We start from the raw sequence: 24,154 nt of genomic DNA, 5'->3' as shown, positions 1-24,154 counted from the left end.
CTGAATATTTACAAAATATACACCTTTCACTGGGTATATATTGTTTGTAAAGAAAATGTACTTGAGTTTTGTGCGGGATGATTGCACGAGGATACTGACACAAGTACTCTAAATACTCTACTTGTGTATTTGTATAAGGAGATGTTGAACTAAAAATAAAACACATATTAGACTATTATAAATATATAGGCAGGTATGTACAAAACGAATGAGTCTAAAATATATAAATGTGTATAAATGAATTCACAGTCGTATACATGCAAATATATGTATAAATACAAATAGGTATAAATTGACAATAGTTTACAATTTGATATGATATACATACATATATTATATGTTTTAAATTGTATACAGAAGTAAGTATATATATATTGGTGTACATTCACAACAGTATACAATTTGGTAAGAATATTAGATGAATGGGAGCAAACTAAAAAGTTTAAGTTATAAAACTTTCCCCCCTTGTTGAATCCCTTCTTATCATCTCCCAACATGTGGTGGCTTCATTTCTAAACAGTGAGAGGAGGCGGAGACGTGTCGTCCATCTTCACACAGTCTGTGGGCAGTAACTCACACAGGCAGCAGGTCACGAGGATCAGATGTATAAAGTGTGCTTTGGTCTTTTTATGGCACTTCCATCTTCCACCAGGTCTGGAACAAACTAACATCCGTGTTGTCCAAACCAAGCACGCGTGCATATGGGGGGTCCCCAGCTGATGTGGCAGTTCTCCGGCGTCCTACAGTCCCTGAAGGCAGCAGCGGCAGCAGCAGCAGTAGCAGCAGCAGTACCCGCAGTTCACGCTCAGTTTCCGCACTGAGACCAGAGGACAGAGACCGGAGGACCCAGGAGACAGGAGGGACAGGACAGACAGGAGGGACAGTACAGACAGGAGCCAGAGGACAGACGCCCGGAGCGGACACTCCCCCCCCCCACACACAGGTGAGCCGAGCCGAGCCGAGCCGAGCCACCGCCTGAAGCTGCTCTTAATCTAACCGCTTGTATCCATTTAGCTCGACTCGCTTCCTCCGTCGCATCGCTAACCTCCCGCACATGTGTGGATGCTGTGGTGCCGCTGTCTCTCCTCAGCTCGCCACCGGGTCATAAATGGAAATACAAAAAAAACATCGTTGTTACTGTTTCACCAGTGACGTACGTTTCAGTTGAGTTAGCGTGAATTAGCCGGGAGCGTTAAGCTAGCTTAAAAACGCTATGAACCGCGAGCGGAGCTTTTCGTTGTGGCTCCAGCAGCTACAGCTAGCATCCGTGCTAGCTTAAAATACTCCAAGGAGAGAAAAGGAATATTAACCAAGCCTCTGGTGGCTAAAATTAATAGCGTGAGAAAGTGTAGTTGTTATATTTTATTAAAATCCTCGTAATGTGTTGTGGTAATGTGAATCTCATAAATGTTTCTGGAAGTTTCTGCCGGTCTTGCTGTGTTTCCCCAAGTTAACGCTGATTGTGCTGTTGTTAAAGAGGAAGACAACGCCTCCTCAATCCGTTGCCATTGGATACAGATGTCAGGAAGTTCAGCACATGAAATACAATATTTACCGGTGTCATGCTATACTGCCAGCAGAGTAGCAACAAATAGCAGCGACATTTTAACGTTATGATCATAGGTTGTATATAAAGGTGGACGCGTGCCTCCACTTCCTGTTGTACAGAAATGAAGCCAAAATATCCCGGGTATGAATGCTGCCATCTTGTGCTGCTGGAGCTAGTTTCTGAGTTGCAATTTTGGGATGGAGTCATAATGTTGAAGGTCCCAGTGATGTTTGAGCTCGACCAATCACGAGTCTGTCTCAGCTAGGGCTGGGCAACAAAACGATAGACGAGAATAGATAATAAATTATCGCGATTTAACTTTTCCAATATAACATGAACACATGGACATACGTCCGTGTGATAGGAGCTACCTTAAATGACAGAAACCATCTTTGGGCAAACTTTATTTGACTTTTTAGTTTGGTTCATGTCCCATCCGCTAACATGGAGGATGCAGGGTTTGTGACCCACCAGGGAGCGATGGAGATGCTTTGGCTTTACTTTTGGGGAGCTGTCATGTCGTCCATCTTTATATACAGTCTATGGTTATGATGTGCAATATGGATACAGACAAGCAAATGTTGCTCACTCATGTGAGGCCATAGTCGATCATTTTAACAGCTGATCATTCTTCTCTTAATTCAAGTAATTTATCTAAAATGTATTTACTAGTATTTACTGCAGGAAATACCAACGGGTCTGTATTTCCTGTCCAACCTGTGTTGTGTACCATACGAAAGTAAGAAAGTACAAACACACATTCATTTTGTCTCTTGACTTTTGCGAGTAACTAGTTTGGCAACTTTTGCAAAGTTATTCTGACTTGGCTTGTGGTAACTCGGCAGGCTAATAAGATGAGTGTAATAAGACAAGCATTTATATTGGTATTGGAAGTGTTAGCTAATTTTCTGAGGTAGTAGTTTGTTGAAAAACTTTTGGAGATTCCACATTCTAAACTGGAGCTTTACAGCTTGATATCCTTTGTAATGAGGAAAGTAAAAGCTTCCTATTTTATCTTATCTGAGCAATGACAGAATCTACGTTGGCTTCGTGTTTTATTATTGAGATTGGGCTACTAAAAAACACTCGCATATAGACTTTATAGAATTTATTTCTGATGAATTCTGTGCTTTTTAAACTACTGTATGCAGTCATTATATACGTGATTGTTTCTTTGCTATAATCTGCTCTATATATTCTGTTCCTGTAAGTTATCACATCTCTTTAATATAGCCTGATCTTGGGCAGACTTCTGAAAGAGTTCATTTTCATGTACAATACCAATGTTATAGTTTAAACATGTTATTCTTCCTGGATTATATCTCACACACTTTTATTTGTGAATGGTTTCCTTGTCCAAGTAGAAAAAGCTTACTTCTGTTTACAGTAAATGGGATCTTCTTTAGTAGAAAGAGGATGAGCTGCCTCTCATGTTCACACTCTGCTGTGTTTAAAGAACACACACACTTGTTGCTATGAATCCTTTGACTTAAGGTGCTGGCTCATTATTGTGTTGCATTTAGCTGTCATCTGCGTCTCTGCTCTGTCAGCTGTGATTTGTGTTAGCTGTTGGTTTCTTGCTGCTCTAGCTGTTTAGCCCGGTGCTCTTGTCTTGTTAATGTCAGAATTGTGGTGGTGTTTGCATGTCCTTTGACACTGACACACAACTGTGCACTCAGTGTTCAGTTCGTAATCAGGCGAGACTGCATTTACACACAATTAAATCTGTAGGGGAAAATTGGGTCTAAAACAAAGCTAATTTGTAATCTTGGACAGTTGCACATTTGTTTTTGCTGGAGCGCTTTGCTGTCAAAAAGAGAAATACTGAAGTCTAATCACATTAGTCTGTGTGTAGAGATAGTGATAGCACCAACTACTGCCAAAAGGAGGTAAGCCTTGTTTTACAACTTTAGTTCAATTTACACACAATTTTCACCGTGTGGTCTACACTTGATGAAATCTACACTACGACTGTAATGCGTGATAAGTGGGTGTGGTCCAGCGCCACGTGACGCCTTTTTTCTTGAATAATATACTCACATTTAACCTACATTAGCCCTGCATCAAAATTAGCTCTTTGAATATCTCATAGCTTTAAAATACATCTGCATTATGATCAAATATTTTCTTTAATGAGATAATACTAATTATTATAATTTATATAGTGGCCTGTAGTGTTGTGTGTAAAATCTGTGGTGTCAGTATAGACCTTTTTTTCTTGAGTGTAAACTAAATACTCAACTTCAACTACAGGCCGATAATTCAACAGGCTGATGTTGTTTAGCCAATATCGACTTTTCATAAATATATCACTGTGTGTGTGTGTGTATATATATATATATATATATATATATATATATATCATTTATTATTTATAATTATTTATTTTCTGACCTTATTTTTCTTTAGTACTTTTCATTTTATGATAAATCCTTTTGTCTAATGTGTTTTCAAAACGTGTTCTAACCTGTTCTTCACGCCTTGACTCTACTGATGCATTGCAATGGAATTCAACTGAATTATTATCAATTATTTCATAAATTAATAACCGTTGCACCAAAAACCTTTTAAATTTTAGTCCATCTAAATACAATAGTTACTACATAAAATAACTTAACATCTTTCACTTTTTGTCTCTTGTATCCACTGTTACACAATATTACACCTTCAAGGGAAATCTCATTTGCCACATCAGTACAGCACAGCAAAAGAACAGATGTTGTTGTAGTCTCCCACTGCTCAACTTGTCTGGAAGTTTTTTCTCTAAAATCCTGTGTAGATTTAACTCTTGAAAAAAATCCTGAGCTGCGGGATTACCTTTGCTGTTTGTTGACTTCTGTTTACAAGCCATGTGTAGACCCCTGAACTCACTATCTTTCCAATCACTCATAATCTTTCCCCTTGGCAAAGTCCTTTTGAACTCTTTGAGTACTCCCTCCTTTATCTATCCATTGATTTTTTTTGAGTCATATCGGGCTCCTGGGAATCCTTTGTTTCAAAGCCAGCTGGAAGATGTTGCCTCTCCAAAAAAATCAGGCCTGAGGTATCCACACAGACATTCATTCTCAGTCCACCTGTCAGAGGGTGAGGTGCTGGGGTGAGATCCTTTACTTAAAGTCCATGGCCCCTCAGCTGACTCCTGTGAAACACTGGAGCAGTAGCTCATCAGTGAGGTCTTCACCTCATCACTGACCGGAGAATAAAACCATCTGACCTGAGGAGAGGTTTCATCTTGGCTGCTTATACACGCGGTCGAGATTCATTAGTTGGGAGCTTGTGTCATACGTCAGGGTCAGATTAAAGGTCGACTAGTACATTCAGAGAATTGCTCTGTGAATCAGCTGTTGCCTCAACACCACAGCTCGACACACTGCTCACATACTGCTCCTCACTGGGGCTCAGTTTCAAGACATTAAAAAAAACTTTCTACTTCTGCACCTGATGATTTAAAAGTATCTGCTTATTTCTCAATTAATCAATACATTTTTTTATCCAGAAAATTTTAGATTGCAGTGAATAAATGCTGAACCAAGGTGACCTATAAGTTGACTTAATTGGTGGTAAAGAAATAAATGGATGATATGTTAATTTCTTCCAGTTGTAGAAAAATAATACTAAAATATCCCAGATACAAGTGCCGCCATCTTACACTTCTGTCATCATTTGGAGCCAGAGTCTGCGCAGTAGAGATAGTAGTGTAGAGCTGCTGTATCAGTGTGATATGAACTACTTAAAATGACAGAAACCATCTTAGTGAAAAAAGTTATTTGACAGGTACGTTTACTTTTTAGTTTGATCACTGTCCCATCCAACATGGAGGAGATGGAGTTAATTACCTATCCTACAGCCAGCCACCAGGGGCCGATCAAGATGATTTGGCTTCACTTTTGAGGAGCTGTCATGTCATCCATCTTTATGTACAGTCAATGAAGGTGAAACAGTGAAATAACTTTGTCCAACAACTTCGATTTCTATCATATTGGACAAACCCCCCCCCCCCCAGAAGATTCTAACCAGGTAGCTCATTAATCACAACAAACCATGACAGTAAAAGATGAGTAATTACTGTAACTTACTCTTAAAAATAGATCTGGGAAAACCACTAAATGTACTGAAGCTTGTGGGAACAGATGTTCCCACTGTCAATTTGCTTAAAAAATTTATGAAGTCATTTAGCTAAAGACTGGTCAGGGATTGCTGCACAGCACAAATCCATTGATCACAATAATGATAAAAACCGTTCCTCTCTGGCTGTGCTCTAATTAGCTTTGTCTTTCAATTGACTTCTAACAGTGCTAATTTTAGGGAAATGGAAACTATCACAATTGCTTAGTTTTGTGAGCTGACAACAAGTATAGCCGTCACCTCTGGTTCAGTGAGACATCATGGGATTGACTGACCCACATCTGCTTCTCACTCTGTGGCATGGTTCACGCCGAGCAGAGCAGAAATGCATCAGATCGGGGGTTAGCTGTGTAACGCTGCCACAAGGCAAACATCTGCACGTACAGTACATGCATGGATACATATGCACACAACCAGGAGGAACCACATCTCCAGCAGGCTCTAGTGTCCATCTAATCCCGACTGCTGCGGTTAATGAAGGCTGATATGAGGGGGATAAAAGGTTGTTTAATATGATGAGTCAAGATATTGGACTTGGTTTTCAGAAAGTCCCAGAGGACAATGAGAACTTTGTGGGTAACATCTCGCTATATTTAGGTTGTGGTTTATAAGAGGAAGTACTGCACATATATAGAGAGAGAAACTCTGTAATAGTTTTTAGAATCAGCGAAATTGAACACAAAATGAGGGCGTGGATAATGAAGTGTCGAAGGGAAGACTGTCACGAGTTCACTGCCTTGTCCCAACCAGGAGTCCCTTGCAACACCCCCAGCCCCCCACATGCTCACAACACACAAACACAATCTAACTGCAAAGGCCACAGGTTAAAAATAGCAAACAAACAGGACACAGTGAACTCCCAGTGTAAGTAGTCCTCACTGGTTTGTTTATCAATTTTGTGTAATTGCTCAGGTCCCTCTTAACCCTCGCCTCTAGGTTTGCTTGGCATTTTCGTAATTCTTATGTATTATTTTGCCTGTCGACGACAGAAAAATATGTGTTGAGTTGTGAAAACAAACTGACAGGACATGGTGAAAGAAGTTAAAACACACTTAGTTAATCTGTAAGATCAGCTAAATCAAAGCTGAGATCGATTATGTATTCTTGTATATTATTGGCTTTTATTTTTTTATAAAGAAGTTCCACTTTAGCTTCTTATTGACCATGATCTGCCACAGATGTATAAGTGTAAGTTGAGGTATTAATGTCAAACGGGTTAAATTTATTTTAACGTTAAAGTAGGTTCGATTAATGGTTTCTATTGATTGTTCTCTAAGCCCCAAACCTCCTCAGTTACCGTTGTTATGCCTTAAGTTTTCCTTCCAAAAAACGTAGAAATAGTTGTCTGAAAAATGGAATCTGTTTCTGGCAGAGTTGATCAGGTTTGATTAGGTTTTAGAGAAAGACACGGTGGCTACAAAGAAGATATTTTGGGGTTTAAAACTCGTCCAAATCCAAATACGCTTTTATTTGTACCTGCCACTACATTTAGATTCATTATGTTGGCAGCTGTTTTTACTATAAATCAAGTCGGCTAAGAGCAGTGTTCAGGAGATATTAACTTTAACTGGTTCGAAAGCACGACAACTTGGATAACTTCTGAGATTTCCTTTTCATTAGACTTGTTCTGTCTTGTTTTCAAGAGTCTGGGCTTCATAACTTGAGCATTACATCATTAAAAAAAAATACTTCGTGATCTTTTATAGTGATATCTGAAATGGAAAAGAGAAACAGGATTCACATTTTCTCTCTTTCAGCCTTAGGCTAAGGGATGATCACCTACTTATTATGTCATTTTACTGGGCTTGTATTAGCTTAGCTGTCCTCCCCCCTGCATCTATCTCTATTTCAGTGCAGTTGATTACATTGTTGGGTATTGCCACCCTGTTTAATGCCACGGCCCCCTCCCTCCCCTTAACAAATTTAGCCCTCTGCTGTGGAGGGAAGATATCGTGCGCGTCACACATGGCTACGCTCAGTTGAAGTTCGTTAGGCTTTATCTCCTCAGGCTAACATGTCTTAACAGAACTCAACTTTCTCTCCACAGAGGCGACTTTGTGAATCTTCACAGGAGACAGCACCCACAAACACACAAAGACAGAGCCATGGTGGAATACTACCAGATGTTAGGAGTCCAGAGAAATGCAACGCAAGAGGACATCAAAAAAGCGTAAGTGCCCCTGAGTGTTTTTCTGCCCCAATTTTCCCCCCCGGTGTTGTTGAACATGCCCACCCAGAGTGGTGTAATAGGTTAATTATAACCACCTCCGGCTGTATAAACTGACACACGGGGAGAGAGAGAGCGAGAGAGAGAGCGAGAGAGAGAGCGAGAGAGAGAGAGCGAGAGAGAGCGAGAGAGAGCGAGAGAGAGCGAGAGCAGAGAGAGCGAGAGCAGAGAGAGCGAGAGCGGAGAGAGTGCAATGAAGAAAGTTTCCACTCTTGTTCCTGTAACCTTGCTGCTGTCAAATACCTTCCCTCTACGCTCACCCGCCACTCACAGTCAAACCACGAAACAGGCCAGTTCCAGTTAATTCCATTTCCTCACAGGTTTCCCACTGACACCTTTTGCTTTGACAAATAAATTAAGGTGTCTATTTAAATGTAAATATTTAGGCAATATTTTTATTTTCAACTCTCAAATATCATTATCGATATTTGCCTCAATAATCTTGTATCATTTATGGCCCTATTCACATCCCGACGTTAGCACTTAGCTCTAAGCACCACTGTTCCTAAATACAGGCTCACAGTGCTGCTAGCATGGCTGTAAACTCTTAGTTTTGTTTATTGATTAAATGCTATAGGTTGTAGGTTACAGTCGGGTGAGCAAGCATTAATACTGAGATCAGCGATGATTATTCAGATTACAGGCAAACATAGAGGGTGCTGTTGCTCTTACTTGTGAATACAGGCTTCGGACTATAAAGACCACAGAAACTGATATGTTACACTATTATCAACCATGCAGCATTGTTCAGCTCAGTCTGTCCGGTTGACCAGTGACCAGGCTTTAGATACAGTCACAGATTACAACACAGACATGGACTACAAAGACTATTCATCGTAGATCCATAACCGTCAATCTCTGGATTGTGAAGCCTTTCTTTGACTTTCAGTCGTGAGTCTCGTCCACAGCATCTGTGTTTCCGCTGCTGGGGCTGCTGCTGGGCTCAGAAACAGCTGATGCAGCGTAAGCTGCTGAGCAAGGCCCACATTGTACGTCAATAGAGTTCAGACTGTCTTTGTTATTTCAGCTTGGGTGGGAAGAAAGAACACTGTGTGTGTCTGTGTAGTCATGTTAACCACTTTAATAAACTTCTTGCATGTGGATATGAATTTCTGACATCCCTACACTTTGCATCTATCTATCATTTGAGCTAAGACTTGTTTGTCATTGGTGTATCTATATAGGAAACAAAATTAATTTGGCTGTGTGTTTTATATCTGCCTGTATTTATGCAGTACTGTATTTCTGCTCCAGTTACAGAAAATTGGCATTGAAGTGGCATCCAGACAAGAACCCAGACAACAAGGAGGAAGCAGAGAGAAAATTCAAAGAGCTGTCAGAGGCATATGAAGTGCTCTCAGATGGTAAGATCTTTTATTTTTACTGCTTGTACTGATGTGACAGTTCGAGCTCTATTTGAAATAATCTTTTTCAAAAAGACACATATTGTGTTTGACACCTCAGATATGGAAGTTGATCCTGAAACAGTTTGTTAAACTCGTTCAAGACAGACTGTTCGTAGTAAGCCCTTCTTTTAGCATAAAGCTTTTTATTGCTATTATTATTGTTTTCATTTATTGCCCAGCACTAGTATTCTATGTAAAGGACATTTTTTGATTGGTAACAAAACAATATTTGAGGTTTAGTAACTCAGTCCTGCTGATAAAATGAATATTTGTCTTGAATTGGATTTATAAACCAACATTTCAACCAGGTACATTTCTGTATCTGGAGGGGATGAGCATAAGCTCTAGTATTTAAATGTAGGTCTGAAAGCAGAAAAATAAGCATTTAACATTTTACTAGTCTCTGTTAAGTACCACACACCCTGTCACAAACGGCAGGTATTGTATGTATTTAGACTGCCCAGTGTCAGGAATGTCTATGCTGGAATGTGAACGTCTACTTCATTTTAAACATCTGGTGTCATGGCTTTAGTTTTACTTTCTGTTTGTCACGTTGTTGTGCTTTAAACAATTCTAAGTTCAGTCTGAGTGTGTTCAGGTGCTGATGGTTACGTCCCTTTGTGGCTGAACAGCAGCATTGTGTAGTTTGAAAAGCTCACAGAATAAATTCAAGCTGCTGAATAAGAAAGAAGATGTATTTGATGGATGTAATGTGGAAAATGTTAGCACAGTTTTTGACTTGGCAAATTAAATCTGGGCCTGAAGTTAACTTTAACTCTCCAATTTGAGCTGGGGTTGTTTTTCACTGCAATTTTGTAAACCGATCCAAACATTGTATTTGTGTTTGTACCTGTCTTCTGAAAACGTGATCGGTCCACGATGTCTCGGTTCCTTTTTTAAAACTCATTAAATGAACCACTAGACTAGACTTCATGGAACAAACTGGTCTTCGTCCAATTGTTAAGCTATGGGTTTTAGGTTACAGCCGGGTTAGCAACACTCTTTTACTGAGTCACCTTCAGGACTCATCCCCCAGGCATCTAAAGCCATTTACCAGAGCGTGCCAGGTTTCGGTATTCAGTGGAAAAAGACACATTTATGTTGGTACTAAAATGATCTTGTAAAAGTTGAAAACTAGTAAAACAAATATTTGTATCTTGAGTGGGTGATAATAACAGTGTAAATATAGTCGTAAATGTTTGAGAACAGAAGTTTGTCACATTTTGTCTGTCGTCGTTAAGCACCACACACTCAGTCACAAGATGCAGGCAGTTTCAGCTTTTAAACTACTCAATGTCACCCTCTGTTTGTCACCTGATGCCTGAGACGATTATCAGTTTAGTGTGTAAATGTGTCTTTAGTTGCTGCTGATAGTTTACTGCTCAACAGCCGCTTTGCCCAATTTGAAATGGTCACGGCACAGAGTTGAGCTGGTAAATTAAATAAACTATATTATTATGCATTTTTTGAGTGTAATGTAGAAATGCTGAATTATTTCTGATGTGCTGAAATAAGTCTGAGGCAAATTGAAATGTTGCGTGGGGCTTTTATTTTGACGTCAACATTTTATTTGTTGGGTGAAGACAAATAAATAAGGTAGATAAGACAACAGAAGAGGAATATTTTTGTGTGTCTTTCAATCTCATCAGTCCTTCTCTTCCCTCCACAGAAAGTAAGAGGAATATTTATGACAGATACGGCAAAGAAGGCCTTTCAGCAGGAGGAGGCGGAGGAGGCGGAGGAGGTAAGGAGATGACTTTTAAAGTAAATGATAAATATTTATATTGGTGGCAGATGTTTGATTTCAGTTGGTAATTCTAATAAGGACATGGCAACATATGATCATTTATTCATTCATCTGTGGCACAGCCTGGTTTTGTATTGATTTTTTTATAACCTGTAATGATAGCAGTGTGTGTAATCCTGCCTTTAATCCCTAGTTCATGAGCTCTGTTGTTGTTTTATGTTTTCCAGGAGGCCATTACAATCACTATGGCGGTGGCAGCTTCACATTCCGTAATCCTGAGGACGTTTTCAGGGAATTCTTTGGTGGCAGAGATCCATTTGCAGATTTGTTTGGTAAGTCCGTTTCATTTCTGCTGAGGCACTGGTGAGATTTCTTGTTTTTCCCAGAGCAGGAGGAGCGAGGGACTCAATAGTGTCCTAAGAGTGTGGAGTATGCAATGGCTATTATTAACTTGATAATTTTATCTGGTCAAAGATATACATGGATGGCCTGGGAAGGCTCAAGAGAGACAGAGAGTAGTTCATCGTGTTCGCCTCAGTTTTATGTATGTATATACTCTGGTATAGTTATTTTGCCTTCTAACACGAAGCTAGCAGCTCCTGCTCTGTGGAAATTTGAAAGATGGAGCATCGGCACCTAGAAAACCTTCTGTAAATCCTGGTGCTAATCTCTCACAGTGCTGCAAAGTGCATGTCCAAATCCAATACACTAAGTACTGCTCCCCGCAGGGGGTTATCTTCCATTAAATGTCACACGCTGGAGTATCTCTGCTGGATGTCAACTAATGTCAACTTCATTATGTATCATCATCTCATTACCAGGATTTAAACTCTTAATTTACTCCCGCTTTTTAAAAAGGCTCTTATTTTACATCACCCTTACAATCAGTTCAAAAGCAGCAGCATGAATACAGAATGTTTTTTCAGTCGTTGAAAGGTGCCATCTGGTTACAATAGATAAATAACAAGACGAAGATTAAATACATGTCTAGACTGACACTCAGTAGAGGACAACAGGTCCTGTAAATTCAGTCAAGCTGCACCAAATTACACACATGCATAGATTTCAGCCCCTTAACATCCCTGATTTTCTTCACCGAAATCCATGAATTGTCCCTGCGAAATCATCCAAAGTGTCCTAAAAACCTCACAGTGTTAAAGAAAGTGATAAAGAAAAAGTCCTGCATTTGCAACTTTGTTTGGATGAGAGCCAAAATTTATTGGGTTCTATCCTGGTCCAAGTTTCGTTTAACAATGTTCTCTAGATTTTGCGTAATCTTGTGAAAAATCAAACAAACAAATGCACAGGGGCAAAATCGTAAAAGAGAAAACGTTTGTTCTGCTGTTGACCAGCGGCGTCTCATTAGTTGTAATGTCATCGTCTTGTCATGCAACAGCTGATTGTGTCAGAAATGTGGATCGTTGAATTAAGGATTCGAGAGTAACAGGAGTTTTAGCGCCTGCCGTTGGTTGTCTGGGTTCAACAGAGGGCTGATTGGAAGGCATGTGTATTTCACCCCGCGTAGCTCTAAATATGGAGCTCAGACACAGCCAGTGGATGGATATGAACGTCTACATCACTCAACTGGAATGCTTTCAAAAATAGCTTCCGTATTAAAACAAAAGCAGATGTAATAATGCCAAGTGTGTGTGTGCTGTGTGCTCTGTGTGCATAAAACATGATATGATTTTAGCTCCCAAACAATATCCGTGCAACACAAATCCTGAAAAACAAATATTATGAGTTATTGGAGCTGCTTACAAATAAGAACTTGTAAAGAACGCAGTCGTCATCATCATCACAGCCGTTATATGTTTTTATCAAGTGTAGACAATGACATGCACTACTGTTCTTATTTCCATGGATAAGATAAAGTGAAAGTGGCAGCTGTTGCTGTTTACTCATCTCGGTAAACAGAGACTGTTTAAAAAAAGCCAAACCATAAAGCTGTCTGCGCTGTCGCACAGGAGAGTAAAGTTCAAGATCTATTTTGACTGAGTGAAAACCTTGATTATGTTCAGTTATGACTCTGACAGAACATCCATCTTCACCGAGTTTATCTCAAGTGTATGTTTAAGTATTTTTTTTCCCTTAAAGAACCGCTTTGTTTTTTTGGGACGTTCGTTGAAATGGCAGGATTCAGTTCTGTCCAGTCTCCAGTCCCGAGTGTCCTGCAGCTCGTCACAGCGAGCAGCAGCTGGTCTTGTGGATCTGTCACTCAGCCACCGAGCGCATCCAGCAGACTGGGGGGGGGGGGGGGGGGGGGGTAGGGGTAGGGGTAGGGGGGTAGGGGTTGAGACAAATACAGATTCACACGATGAGGAGCACCCAGTCGTCTGCCAAGTACAGCCCACACACTTTATCTAAAATGAACATTTGAAGAAGTAGATATCAGCAGATCAACTTTTATACATTTGAAGGTATATTTTTTTAGCCTTTGTGCCTTTTCACAAGATAGTGAAAGAAGGAGAGAGACGGGAAATGTAGGGGGCGGGGGGGGGGGATCCGACCAGCTGGGAGTCCTATTGCTTGGGGCATGAATACCCATTTGGTAAACGCCCAGACCATTCAGCTATCGGGTCGCACACATACTGTGGAAATTGCCAAAATATTTCCACAATGTCTCCCTGGGCAGCTTCTATAATAACCTATTGTTTGGTTTGTTTGTCAACAGGATGACACAAAAACTACTGAACTAATTTCAACTAAACTTGTCAGAACGATGGGACACGAGGCGAGAAAGAACCCATTCAATTTTGTTGTAGTTACGAAGTCATTAATGTTTTCCCTCAGCTTTCGAATATGTACATCCTGAAAACCCACTGTCATTTTAATTTGCCCTGAGCTGATACACCCTCTGCGGTGCTGTGCAGGCGTGGCACATTCTTCTCTGAATTAATCTCAGTCTTTGTGCTTGACAGGTCTTAAAAGTTATGTCAGAGTACACAGGCAATAGAGGGCTGTGCTCTCCCTCTGAGAACGCCTCAGCTCTTCTTCTAAGCCACCTCTTACTGTACAGTCATGGAATGGAAGCAGAATTTAGATGTTTTCAGTGCTTTCATTCCTATTTCTTACTCTGTTGTCTGCCGTCTTACAGGCAGCTTCCTAAGGGCTCCGCTGGCTTGTCTAACGTCTTCTAGGTAAATGGACAGTAATGCAGTTACAGCAGTGGTCAGGGGATACTTTTATTTTAAGCTTTCTGTCTGAGAAAGCTCTGTACCTTCAAGGTTGAGGGGAGAGTCTTCTTTCAGCGAACGGTGCCAGTGATCCAGTCGTAGCCTGCTGGGCTGACCCAGATTGGCAGCACGCAATTAGTAGCATGTCCACAGGGCTTTAGGAGAAGAATTAGTGACGGGCACTTAGACAGTTTAAGGTTAAGATTGTTCAAGAAATTACAAACCGGTGCCCTGATGTCCATTTTTTGGGTTTGTATCAGGTACTGTAACTCGATGCAATGTCTTTTACCTTAAAGTATCAGCTTTGAACGCCTGTTCTTGCTGTAGATCATTTAAAAACACTTAGAATTCATTAAAAAACAGCGTTTATCTCCAATATTCAGTGAGGAAACTTTTAGAATATGAAGAATTCTAAAAACAGATTTCGGTGGATTTGTTACAACAGGTCTTCTGGTTCAAAAAAGCCAGGAATTATGGGTAATATCCACCCTTTAGTTGTGTTTCAGTTCAGTGAGTGGGTCCACACAGTCTTCACATTGATGGGCTTTGTTTTTTCTCTACATGAAAACCCCTTAATCGTTTGGACATGGAGCCCAACAGAATCAATCACCACGTGTGTCTGCAGGGGGCGCTGTTGCTCAGTAAAAGATACACGGTGTTGCTTTAAATCTTTTGGAAACTAGAATCAGCCTTAAAGCTGCTATAATCAATATTATTTCAACAGCGGATTAAAATACTGTTAAATGAGAAAGTGGTCACATGTTGAGAGTGAGTCATCCCCCCAACTCTTCTCAGGTCTTGAAGTGTTGAGTGTTTAAGTGTCTGTCAGCTCATTGTTTAGGTTTCCTGTGCTGCCTCTTCACTACATCTGTTCACTCTCACAAGCCTTGCTTTGGTCGCAGCAGCTATTTTCAGAAAAAAAGCTTTAAAACCTACACATGGTCCACTGCCTGCTCAGCACCCCACAGCAGACGGATGGACTTAGCGACTTGCTGGTAAACAGAGAGGAACATTCAGCAGCTAAAAGAGACCGATGTTTCCCCGAGGAGCTGGTGGAGACTAAAAATAGACAAATAGAAGCTACAGAGAGAGAATATTGGACTTAAATTCATCAGGTCGTCAGAAACATGAGTCCAAATGAAGAACATGGAATATGTTGCTCTGCCTCTGCGCTGTGTGTTAATACACAATTTACACACAGAGCTATTAAGTTCATCATACTTTACAACTTCAAAGTGATAATACATCAGTGCTGTGTTCGAGGTTTAAAAATGTTTCTCATGCACAAATCACCAACTCATAATCTACGATTGTTTTTTACAGCCGAAGACCCTTTTGATTTCTACGGAGGCAATTGCGGTCGCCAGAGAGGCACAAGTCGGAACAGGATGGGCGGCCCGATCTTTGGTTTTGGGGGCTTCCCAGCTTTCGGGCATGGCTTCTCAGGGTTTGATTCAGGTGAGTCCATCCCGACAAATATCTTTGACCTTTAGTAGATGCCTGTGTCATTGAGAATTTACGATGCTTTCATATTTTAATACTGTTTTCTTTGCTCTTATACAGGTTTTACCTCGTTTGGAGAAATGGGTGGAGGAGGCATCACCTCTTTCTCTTCTTCATCTTTTGGTGGCGGCGGCGGCGGAGGAGGAGGAGGGATGGGTAATTTCAAATCAGTGTCGACCTCCACAAAGTTCATCAACGGCAGAAGAATTACAACAAAACGGTAACGTACATTTCTAACTCGGTAGCATCTGTATCAGCCTGAATCTTTGCTCTCTAAATGTTTTTTTTAATGTTTTTGGTACAGGATTGTGGAGAACGGCCAAGAGCGAGTGGAGGTGGAGGAAGATGGTCAGTTAAAATCTCTTACAGTTAATGGTAAGGAGCAGCTCCTAAGACTGGATAACAATTAAATATCACGCCACGAGATTTGATCAACACTCTCCGTTTTCACACCTGGGAAAAAAACAAAACTGGCCGAGTGACGATGTTTGCTACCGATGGGTCGGTCTCTCCTCTCTCTGTCTTCCTGCGTCTCATTCCTGCAAGAACAGTTTTCTCATTCTGGCTTTAGCTGCAGGCGGAGGCACGAGAGATGTTCAGTGTTTGTATATTTGTATTTATTCCATCATCACGGGGGGGACCATCTTTGCTGCGATTTGTGTTTTTTGTTTCCTTACAATAATTGAATTGTACTTTTACTTCTGCCACATGCACAAAGCTGAGTATGTGCTCGATATAGATATAATCTTTTTTTTTTCCTTTTGAGGTGGATATTGTCTTTCTTCGTAGCAGGACACGCCGTACACATGGACTTCCACATCATTTCTGCTCTTCTCACTTGACCAGTTTCACAAGTGAATGATAAAAGCTTTACCACTCGGCCCGAATTTCTTTAACTTGAACCTCACCTTGCTAACCTGTTAACTTTTTACCATGACCATGCGTGTGTAACATGAATGACACATATTATTAATAAATTAATTCTAATGTGCATTTTCCTTACTTTTACATCTGTTTGCATATTTGAGAGATGTTTTTTTTTTTGCATGATTGCTGATTCCAGGAGGCTGCTTCGTAGTTTCACTGTAACTTTGTCAGCGGAACGTGCACTTTCACTTTAATACTGTCAACCGGAGACACAGGGAACAACTTTTTGCCCTTTGTTGAAAGAAAAGAGAAAAAATAAATAAAGATTTATTCAGATTTTGGTCAATAAAGTTGAGTTTGATGTTGTGAAAATGCTTCTGCAGTCACCTGGTGTCTGTGTGGTGTTTTCTTTCAGCCTGAGTGACTTTGCATCGTCTCACTCTAACTGGAAATATGAAGTTTGTGTGTGCACATGTGCCTGATCACATTTTCAATCTGCTTCACACAATAAAGGAAACCACAGTGGCTGCTCGTTGTGTACACTCACCCATCATACAACTCACCGTGTGCATCATTTTTAACCTACTAATGTCACTGATAACACAGCACAGTGGTAAAGTGCTAAAAAAAAAAAATGACGGGACAGATAATATGAAGAAATCTTTTTTCCACAGCAACGTTACGTTTCTCTATTCAAACCCTGAGGTGTGTTTTTTTCTCCTCTGTGTGGTAGGTATGCTTTACCTTTACAGACCAGGTGAGGGTGGAACAACCCCCTCCTCCAGGATTCATCCACTCTTCCTCCTCTTTCTTCATTTTACCTCTCTGCCCCTCCCGTCGGGACATTTTCATGGGCTTTTATAAATGCCGATACTGCAACTCTTACATGTGCTGAACAGAACCTGAGCTCTGCAGAGACGCCGAGGCAAACCGGTGACTAAATGATCTTTCATATTAGCTGCAAAAATCGAAAATTACGTAAAAAACATGTCTCGCTTGGGGCTTTAAATGACTAAAAGTGGGTTTGTCAGCACTCCCTCGAACAGAAGACAATCGGCTCTGACTCAAAGCTCAACTGTTGTAGTGCGAATAATTGCAGTTGGCTCAGAGGTCACTGCACTGACAGAAGAAGAGTGTGTGTGTGTGTGTGTGTGTGTGTGTGTGTGTGTGTGTGTGTGTGTGTGTGTGTGTGTGTGTGTGTGTGTGTGTGTGTGTGTGTGTGTGTGTGTGTGTGTGTGTGTGTGTGTGTGTGTGTGTGTGTGTGTGTGTGTGTGTGTGTGTGTGTGTGTGTGTGTGTGTGTGTGTGTCTTTGTGTCTTTGTGGAGGAATGTGCTCGGGGCTGGTTTATTTACACAAGACCCAGTGCATATCTTTTGTGAGACAGGAGCGAGAGAAACTGGGGAGGAAGAGCAGCCTGAAGCCCTCAGTGGACTGAAGTGTGAAGTCTCAGCATGTGATATCTGCGTAAAATACCAAAAATATGAACATGTCGATTGGCTCAGTCAGTAGTGGATGCCATGTTTTATGTGTTTGTTTCGTCCTTTCAATTTCCTTTCACCAGCTCTGGTTTAAGCGGTGGTTACGCCTGCGCAGTCCTGTTGCTAGGCAACAACGCAGCCTTGCGCCAGGCACTATTTAGACTTACGCATCCTGTGCGCGCTCAGCTCTCCGTGTTCGTGCGTAAGAAGCGCACAGCGGATTAGGGATAGATGTAGATATGGGTTATTACAGAGAACAGTAAGCACATTTAAATAGTGATAAAATCTACAAAATGTCCATGTGTTTATTTATATTTAACTTCCTGGTAGTTGTAAAAATCATGAGTCAATCTTCAACATAAGACAATGACGGAAAACAAGCAGCTGAATGAGAGGTAGGGGTTATATTTATGGTGCAATAGAGCCCTCTGCAGGACCAATATATATTAATCTGTGCCAGAACAGGGCTTCTGGATCTGTGACTTCATATTTAGCAAACTGGCACTAAACGTTTGCCGAATTATGTATTTGCGGTTCCTTATTGCAATGTGTCCATGTATGTACAGACTAATGTCACTGAATCACTTTGATACTGAAGAAAACGAAGACTGAAGAATATCAGGCGAGTTCTGGAGCGTCTTTTTTCCTCTTATCTATAATCTGTATATTCAGTAAAAATTTCCTTTCGGATTCACTCATGTTCAAACTTTTTATTTGAACAAGCTTGATCATTTGAAGTTATAAATACTTGAAGCAGATAGTGCAAATAATCAACATACTTGTGAATTCATTTATACACTTTGTGTCATAATCGTTTCTGGCTTTGTGACTTTTATATTTTAACAAACTGGAACCGCGGATTTATCTATTTGCAGTTTGTCTTTATAATGTGTCCATAGATGTGCAGATTAATATCACTGCATCACTTTGATACTGAGGAAAACGTAAAAACCAGAGAAATCTCAGGTGAGTTCAGGGGCGTCTTTTTTCCTCTAATTTATAATCGGTATTTCGCAGTTTATCCGTGATTGACATCAGAAATAAAGGTTCATTCAAATCATACTTTTTTTTTTATAGCATTTTGTTAAAGAGAAGCAGAAAATCAAAAAAAACGTGTCATAATTGAGATTTTTAATAAACCATGTTGGGAACCACTTCTTAAAAAAAACACACAGTTTAAGATATAACGTAAAATAGGAAGTTGAAGAAAAGTAAAACCATCAGATCTGTTTTTTTTTATTATCAGATATTTTGATTTGATGTTGTACCCTCGTGTGGCCACTAGATGACACTGTTCGTATACAAAAGACCTTGTTCCCCAGGAATCACAAAACCAGCAGCTGAAGACTAAATGAAGCAACATGTGAGAATTTAATCAATGTTTATATGTCAGCACACTTTTTGTTATTTACAATTTGATAAGACCGGCTCCGTGTTTCCACGGAGGAGTTTCCTCGCAACAAAAACAGCATCCATCAACTCCAACATGACACATAATACTGTGATTTCCTGTCCCAGAGCCTCCCCCCCCCCCCCCCCCCCCCCACGTTGTGAAATATGACTTCCTGTCTGCAGGGAGCGACATCCGGTCTCATCCACTGTTCCATCCCTCCTCCACCTCGTCGCGAAGCCTCAGCTCGGCCCTCGAGCCGCAGGCCTCTCACTTTATGAACGATGGCAGAGATAAGCTGCCGGTTTCTCCTCGGCTGAGAGTGTATCTCTCTGTGCTCGGCTTTAAAGTCACATCAGCACGACAACAGGCGACTTGAGGTTGACTGCAGAAAGTAATCTGATCGATAGTTCTCATGAAGCCTCGTCCTGAACACCGATTCATTTGAAACGTCCACTGAAAGCCTGTCCTGCCAAGGCCGAATCTGTCCGTCACACGTGTTCTGCCTGTGTGTGTTTACAGTGTCAACCCACAGTGTGTTTGTGCCTGTGCACACGCTCTTGTGTTGCAGTCTAGACAGTGGGGAGCAAACAGCCTGCACAGACGCACGCAGCATTGTTTAGCCCGGAGACAAATGACAGGCACTCTCGAGACAATAGCTGCAAATGAAAGCGTCCAGGAGCTCGACAGTGTTCACTCTGCTTTTCAAATTAAGTCCTTGATCCAGAAAATAAAAGGCCTCCGTTATGAGCATTAGAAGATCTCATTATCATCGCTGCTCTTTGATATTGTTTTTGTTGGAATTAATTAACTGATGATGGATTATTGCGACTTGATGGGATTCTTATCGCCCAGGTAACCGGGGCCCGTAATAGACGCAAATGATTGGTCCTCTGGAGTAAAAGAAACAAAGTGTGCAACCTTGAAGTCGCCTTTTGGCTTAATCCAGCCGTCTGACTTCACCTGAGATCACCAGACACATGCACGAGCAGCTGCAGCCACGAGAGTAAAACCACCAATTGTCCTGTTTCTGCTGATCCACTGGGAGTCCGCCTCCCTCTCTCGCTCTCTCTCTCTCTCTGCAGGGTCACCTCTGTGTTTTTAAAGCAGCGTTTGATTTAAAAAGGTAATTTGAAATGTAAGAAATCCAAGTCTGGGCCTAAAATACACACAAATCACATTTAAATTGAGTGTTTTCAGCGAGAAAACACGCCGCAAAAAAAGTACTCGGGACAATTTTGACCTTAAGAGACTCTAGAGACAAAGAAATTGGACTCAGGTCAAAATGGACGACCTACAGTAATAAGATGCCCGTTCAAAGAGGATTGGAATCCGGGGACGTCTTTGTCTTTCCTTGAAACCCCCTGAGCTCTTCCTGACGGAATCGAAAGAGGAGAGTGAGTCATGTCACGTGAAGTAAAGAAAATATACCGCGGATGGAGTTTCAGTTTACGATTAAAGCGACTGTGTGTTTATGTTTCGATGGCAACACGCTGCCACAGGTACACGTCAAACAAAGCTGCCGTGTCTCTAATGACCCCCGGTGCGTCTGAGGCCATTACGCTCCGTTCCCGGGGATTTTGAAAAAACGCTGCTGCAGACTCTCCTCTAAATGGGACCAGGTTCGGCACAGTGAGCATCTGGCCTCTTTTCTTCTCCTCTCTGCCTTAATTACACAACACAATGGCCATGAGATCTGCCTGTAATCTCGCAGCATAATAAGCCCCCCCCCCCACCACCCCCATCCTCTACGCCCCTGCCTGCCACTAATTCAATATAAATGTAAATTACCCAGAGAAAAGAATAACCAAATCTCATTTTATTTACATGACTAATCACAATAAAGTCAGGCAGATGAAATATGAATGAAATATATGTTTGGCTTTAGGAAAGAAGGGAAGGTTCTGCTGCGGCGCCTCGGGGACTCTTTGAACTTCTTGCTTTTATATCATCTTTGTTGTTTCCTGTTGGTTACATCAATATACCTTTTTACACTTGTGCTCAACTTGATGCACCAGATGTGTGTTTCTGCTTTTTTCCCTCATGTCTGATTGTATTCACACTGCCAAGGGCACCGCAAGGTAATATGTTTTCCTTTCAGCTTTTTTCCTGCGCCGCACATCTCACGTCAGAAGGCTGGAATTCATAGGAGCTGCATGGGGGAGAAAAGAAAAAAAAAAATAAAGATTTAATGTTGGTTTGAACACCTCAGGCGACGCATCCAGACAGCAAGAAAACAGGGTTTAGTAGTGATTCATTCCCGCTCTGCTCTGCTGTGCTCACACCCACAGACATCGCAGCCGAAGACCCCTCGGAGGAAGAGGGTCGTCGCCGCAGACAGAACGCACTTCCTGGCCTCAGCTTGCACCCGCGCTACCTGAGGAACTCCACCCAAACCCCCGCAGAGGAAGAGGAGGACCACGGCCTGCAGTGCCTAACGAGAGGTCCGCCCACCGTCCCACCGTGCCAGGCTGATTAATCACCGGCACACTGAGCTCCCCTTTAAAGACCGGAGTCTTAATAAGCACAGCTAATTGTCTGCTTTTGTGTCTGACGGCCACACAAAGCACGGCGAGGACGAGCGGCGTGCTTGACTGGCAGGTGTAAACATGGAGGACAGAGGTGTTCATTAGGCGCCTCTGTTCTACATCCTCGTAACGACCGGGGGTCAAAGGTCGCCCTCTGTTTTCCCCTCACGGGGTCAGGAAGTCACGCACAAAAGCCGAGCCATTACATGCCCCTGAATGTTTCATAACAGCAGCTTCATTCGTTAAGGAGGGAACCTTTAACTTTGCCGCGCTCGGCTCCTGCTGCGACGCAAACAAAGGCCCTAACTCGGTTTCTGAGATAATGACACAAACTGCTCAGATATGTGTCTCCAGAGAGAGAGAGAGAGAGAGAGAGAGAGAGAGTTTCTTAACTACAGCTAGAAGCCTTTTAAATGTGAAAAGAATTAGAACGAGTTCCTCCTGCGACTGTTCTCACAAGCTGTGACTCATACATGTATTAATAGTTAATGAATGATTTACTGATGCTTTACAGATATCTGTGTTTATCTGTTGAATTCTCCAGTGAACCGCTGGACCTCTGACCCTCTGGCTGCACTCACATCACAGTGTTTTAATGAATTAACAAAATGTTTCATGTGAATGACTGCGTTCAAGATTTAGGCTAGGTAATATATATAGAGACAACTATTCTCTATACTATTTTTAAGAGATTAATAGTGATTAAGTGATACTCATATACGCAGATAAATCATTAGTTAGAGTTTATAAACCCCTAACAAATTGTGACTTGTTATAAAGTGGTAATAAACGATTGAAATGTTTAATGATAACTCTTTTTTATTTTGTAGGACACACGGACTCCAAGAGGAAGAAACTGTGGCTAAAGGAGGAGTCCAAAAAGAAAAGAGCTCCTCGACTCTTCCCACGATTCGGTGGACTCGGCTCCTTTTTTTAAACGCACACACACACACACACGCACACACACGCACACACACACCTACATAGTTGTTGGCAGAAGCGCCATCAATCACACGTGGCATTATTTCATCTGTGCTACGTATCAGAGGCCCAACATCCCCACTGTGCCGTATCTTCTCTTGTCCATCAGCTGCAGTGCAGATTATAACCACTGTACACGTTCATCAGCTGAGCGCCAGCCTGCAGAGACCTCACGTCCATGTTTTGTTTTGTCCAAGGTGCTTTTTTTTTTTTGTAGTTAAGCTTTTGCATTTTGCTGTATTTATTGTTGGGGGGGGGGCTGTGGATGTACAGTGAGCGTTCAGAACCCTAATTAATCTCCTACGTTTGGACTGCTCCACGTTTTTGGCAGCGTGTTTTTTGTCAGAGCGCGTGTTTGCATTTGAACGGGTTCCGGTGGAAGGAGAATTACAGTAGCGGCCTTGTTTGTGATAAGCGTGAGAATCACTGCACTAATACTGTAAAGCAAGTGAGAGTAAATGAAGGTCAGGCTGCTCAGTGAATCCTTTCTCCAATAGAGAGAATAGAGAGGGGAGAGAACACAATGAAAGCACTTAAGAGTCAACGTTTTTTTTACAGAAAGAGATGAACATATTCTGCACTCTCCTGCGTCATATATGAAAACTGATCATCAACACTCTGGCAGTAATATTATCCACAATATACCACGACTCCCACAGGACGAGAAACTGCTTCTAACTCCTCTGAAAAAACATGATTTCCTGGATTCAAGTGTTTCACAAAAGGTTCCATAGACAAACACGACAGTTTCCCTCGTCTGACTTGTCCTTGACAGTTTGTTCTCATGATTAGCGAGTGGAAATGTGGAAATGTCAAAGAAATGTTCATTTTTTTATGGACTCTTACAAATAAATGCGTAAAGAAAAACGTGTGGTTCCGAGTGTCTCATTGTGTTGGGACCTTTTACATCCACAAAAAAGAGAAACGGAAAAAAGCATCGCAAGTCTCCTTGAATGTAGAAATGTTGATTAGAGCAGCTTTTTTATCAAACTGCTTCCTAACCTCAGCATCAACAGCATATTCGACATCATTTAAACACAAGCGAGGCCTTTGAACAAATGCACAAACACCCGAGCGTCACCGCCAAGTCTTAATCAACAGAATTTCTTCTTTGTGACGTTGCCAAGTCACCTGAGCTGCAGCGCCTCCCTCCCACTGTATGTGTCTCTCACCAGCT

The 24,154-nt window shown here is 41.5% G+C and overlaps 1 protein-coding gene across 8 annotated transcripts; it reads left to right on the top strand.

The window, feature by feature from the left end:
• Positions 1-566: 566 nt before the first annotated feature.
• dnajb6b (DnaJ heat shock protein family (Hsp40) member B6b) lies at positions 567-23,848 on the top strand. 8 transcript variants are annotated; one of them, XM_034573113.1, is made up of 11 exons: positions 567-943; positions 7,722-7,844; positions 9,156-9,265; positions 10,977-11,051; positions 11,282-11,386; positions 15,554-15,688; positions 15,794-15,953; positions 16,038-16,108; positions 21,760-21,912; positions 22,827-22,962; positions 23,013-23,848. In XM_034573113.1, the coding sequence occupies exons 2-10, from the start codon at positions 7,780-7,782 to the stop codon at positions 22,931-22,933; spliced, it is 981 nt and encodes a 326-aa protein (XP_034429004.1). In that variant the 5' UTR covers positions 567-943; positions 7,722-7,779; the 3' UTR covers positions 22,934-22,962; positions 23,013-23,848. The 8 variants fall into 8 exon arrangements, with proteins under 8 accessions (XP_034429004.1, XP_034429005.1, XP_034429003.1 ...); XM_034573114.1 differs by lacking the exon at positions 567-943 and adding an exon at positions 6,481-6,538; XM_034573112.1 differs by lacking the exon at positions 567-943 and having other exon boundaries at positions 10,977-11,042.
• The last annotated feature ends 306 nt before the right edge of the window (positions 23,849-24,154 follow it).

The sequence above is a fragment of the Hippoglossus hippoglossus genome, chromosome 20 (assembly GCF_009819705.1).
Source record: "Hippoglossus hippoglossus isolate fHipHip1 chromosome 20, fHipHip1.pri, whole genome shotgun sequence".
NCBI classification, from domain to species: Eukaryota; Metazoa; Chordata; class Actinopteri; order Pleuronectiformes; family Pleuronectidae; genus Hippoglossus; species Hippoglossus hippoglossus.
The sequence above is the reverse complement of the archived record's forward strand: the minus strand, read 5'-3'. Positions and strand labels throughout refer to the sequence as shown.

What these genes read in the sequence shown, in the direction of transcription:
- dnajb6b (XM_034573113.1), top strand. Translation starts at nt 7,780, where the DNA reads ATGGTGGAATACTACCAGATGTTAGGAGTCCAGAGAAATGCAACGCAA. An exon ending in ATATGAAGTGCTCTCAGATG is followed by an intron (nt 9,266 to 10,976) that starts GTAAGATCTTTT and finishes TTCCCTCCACAG; the next exon opens with AAAGTAAGAGGAATATTTAT. An exon ending in TCCATTTGCAGATTTGTTTG is followed by an intron (nt 11,387 to 15,553) that starts GTAAGTCCGTTT and finishes TGTTTTTTACAG; the next exon opens with CCGAAGACCCTTTTGATTTC.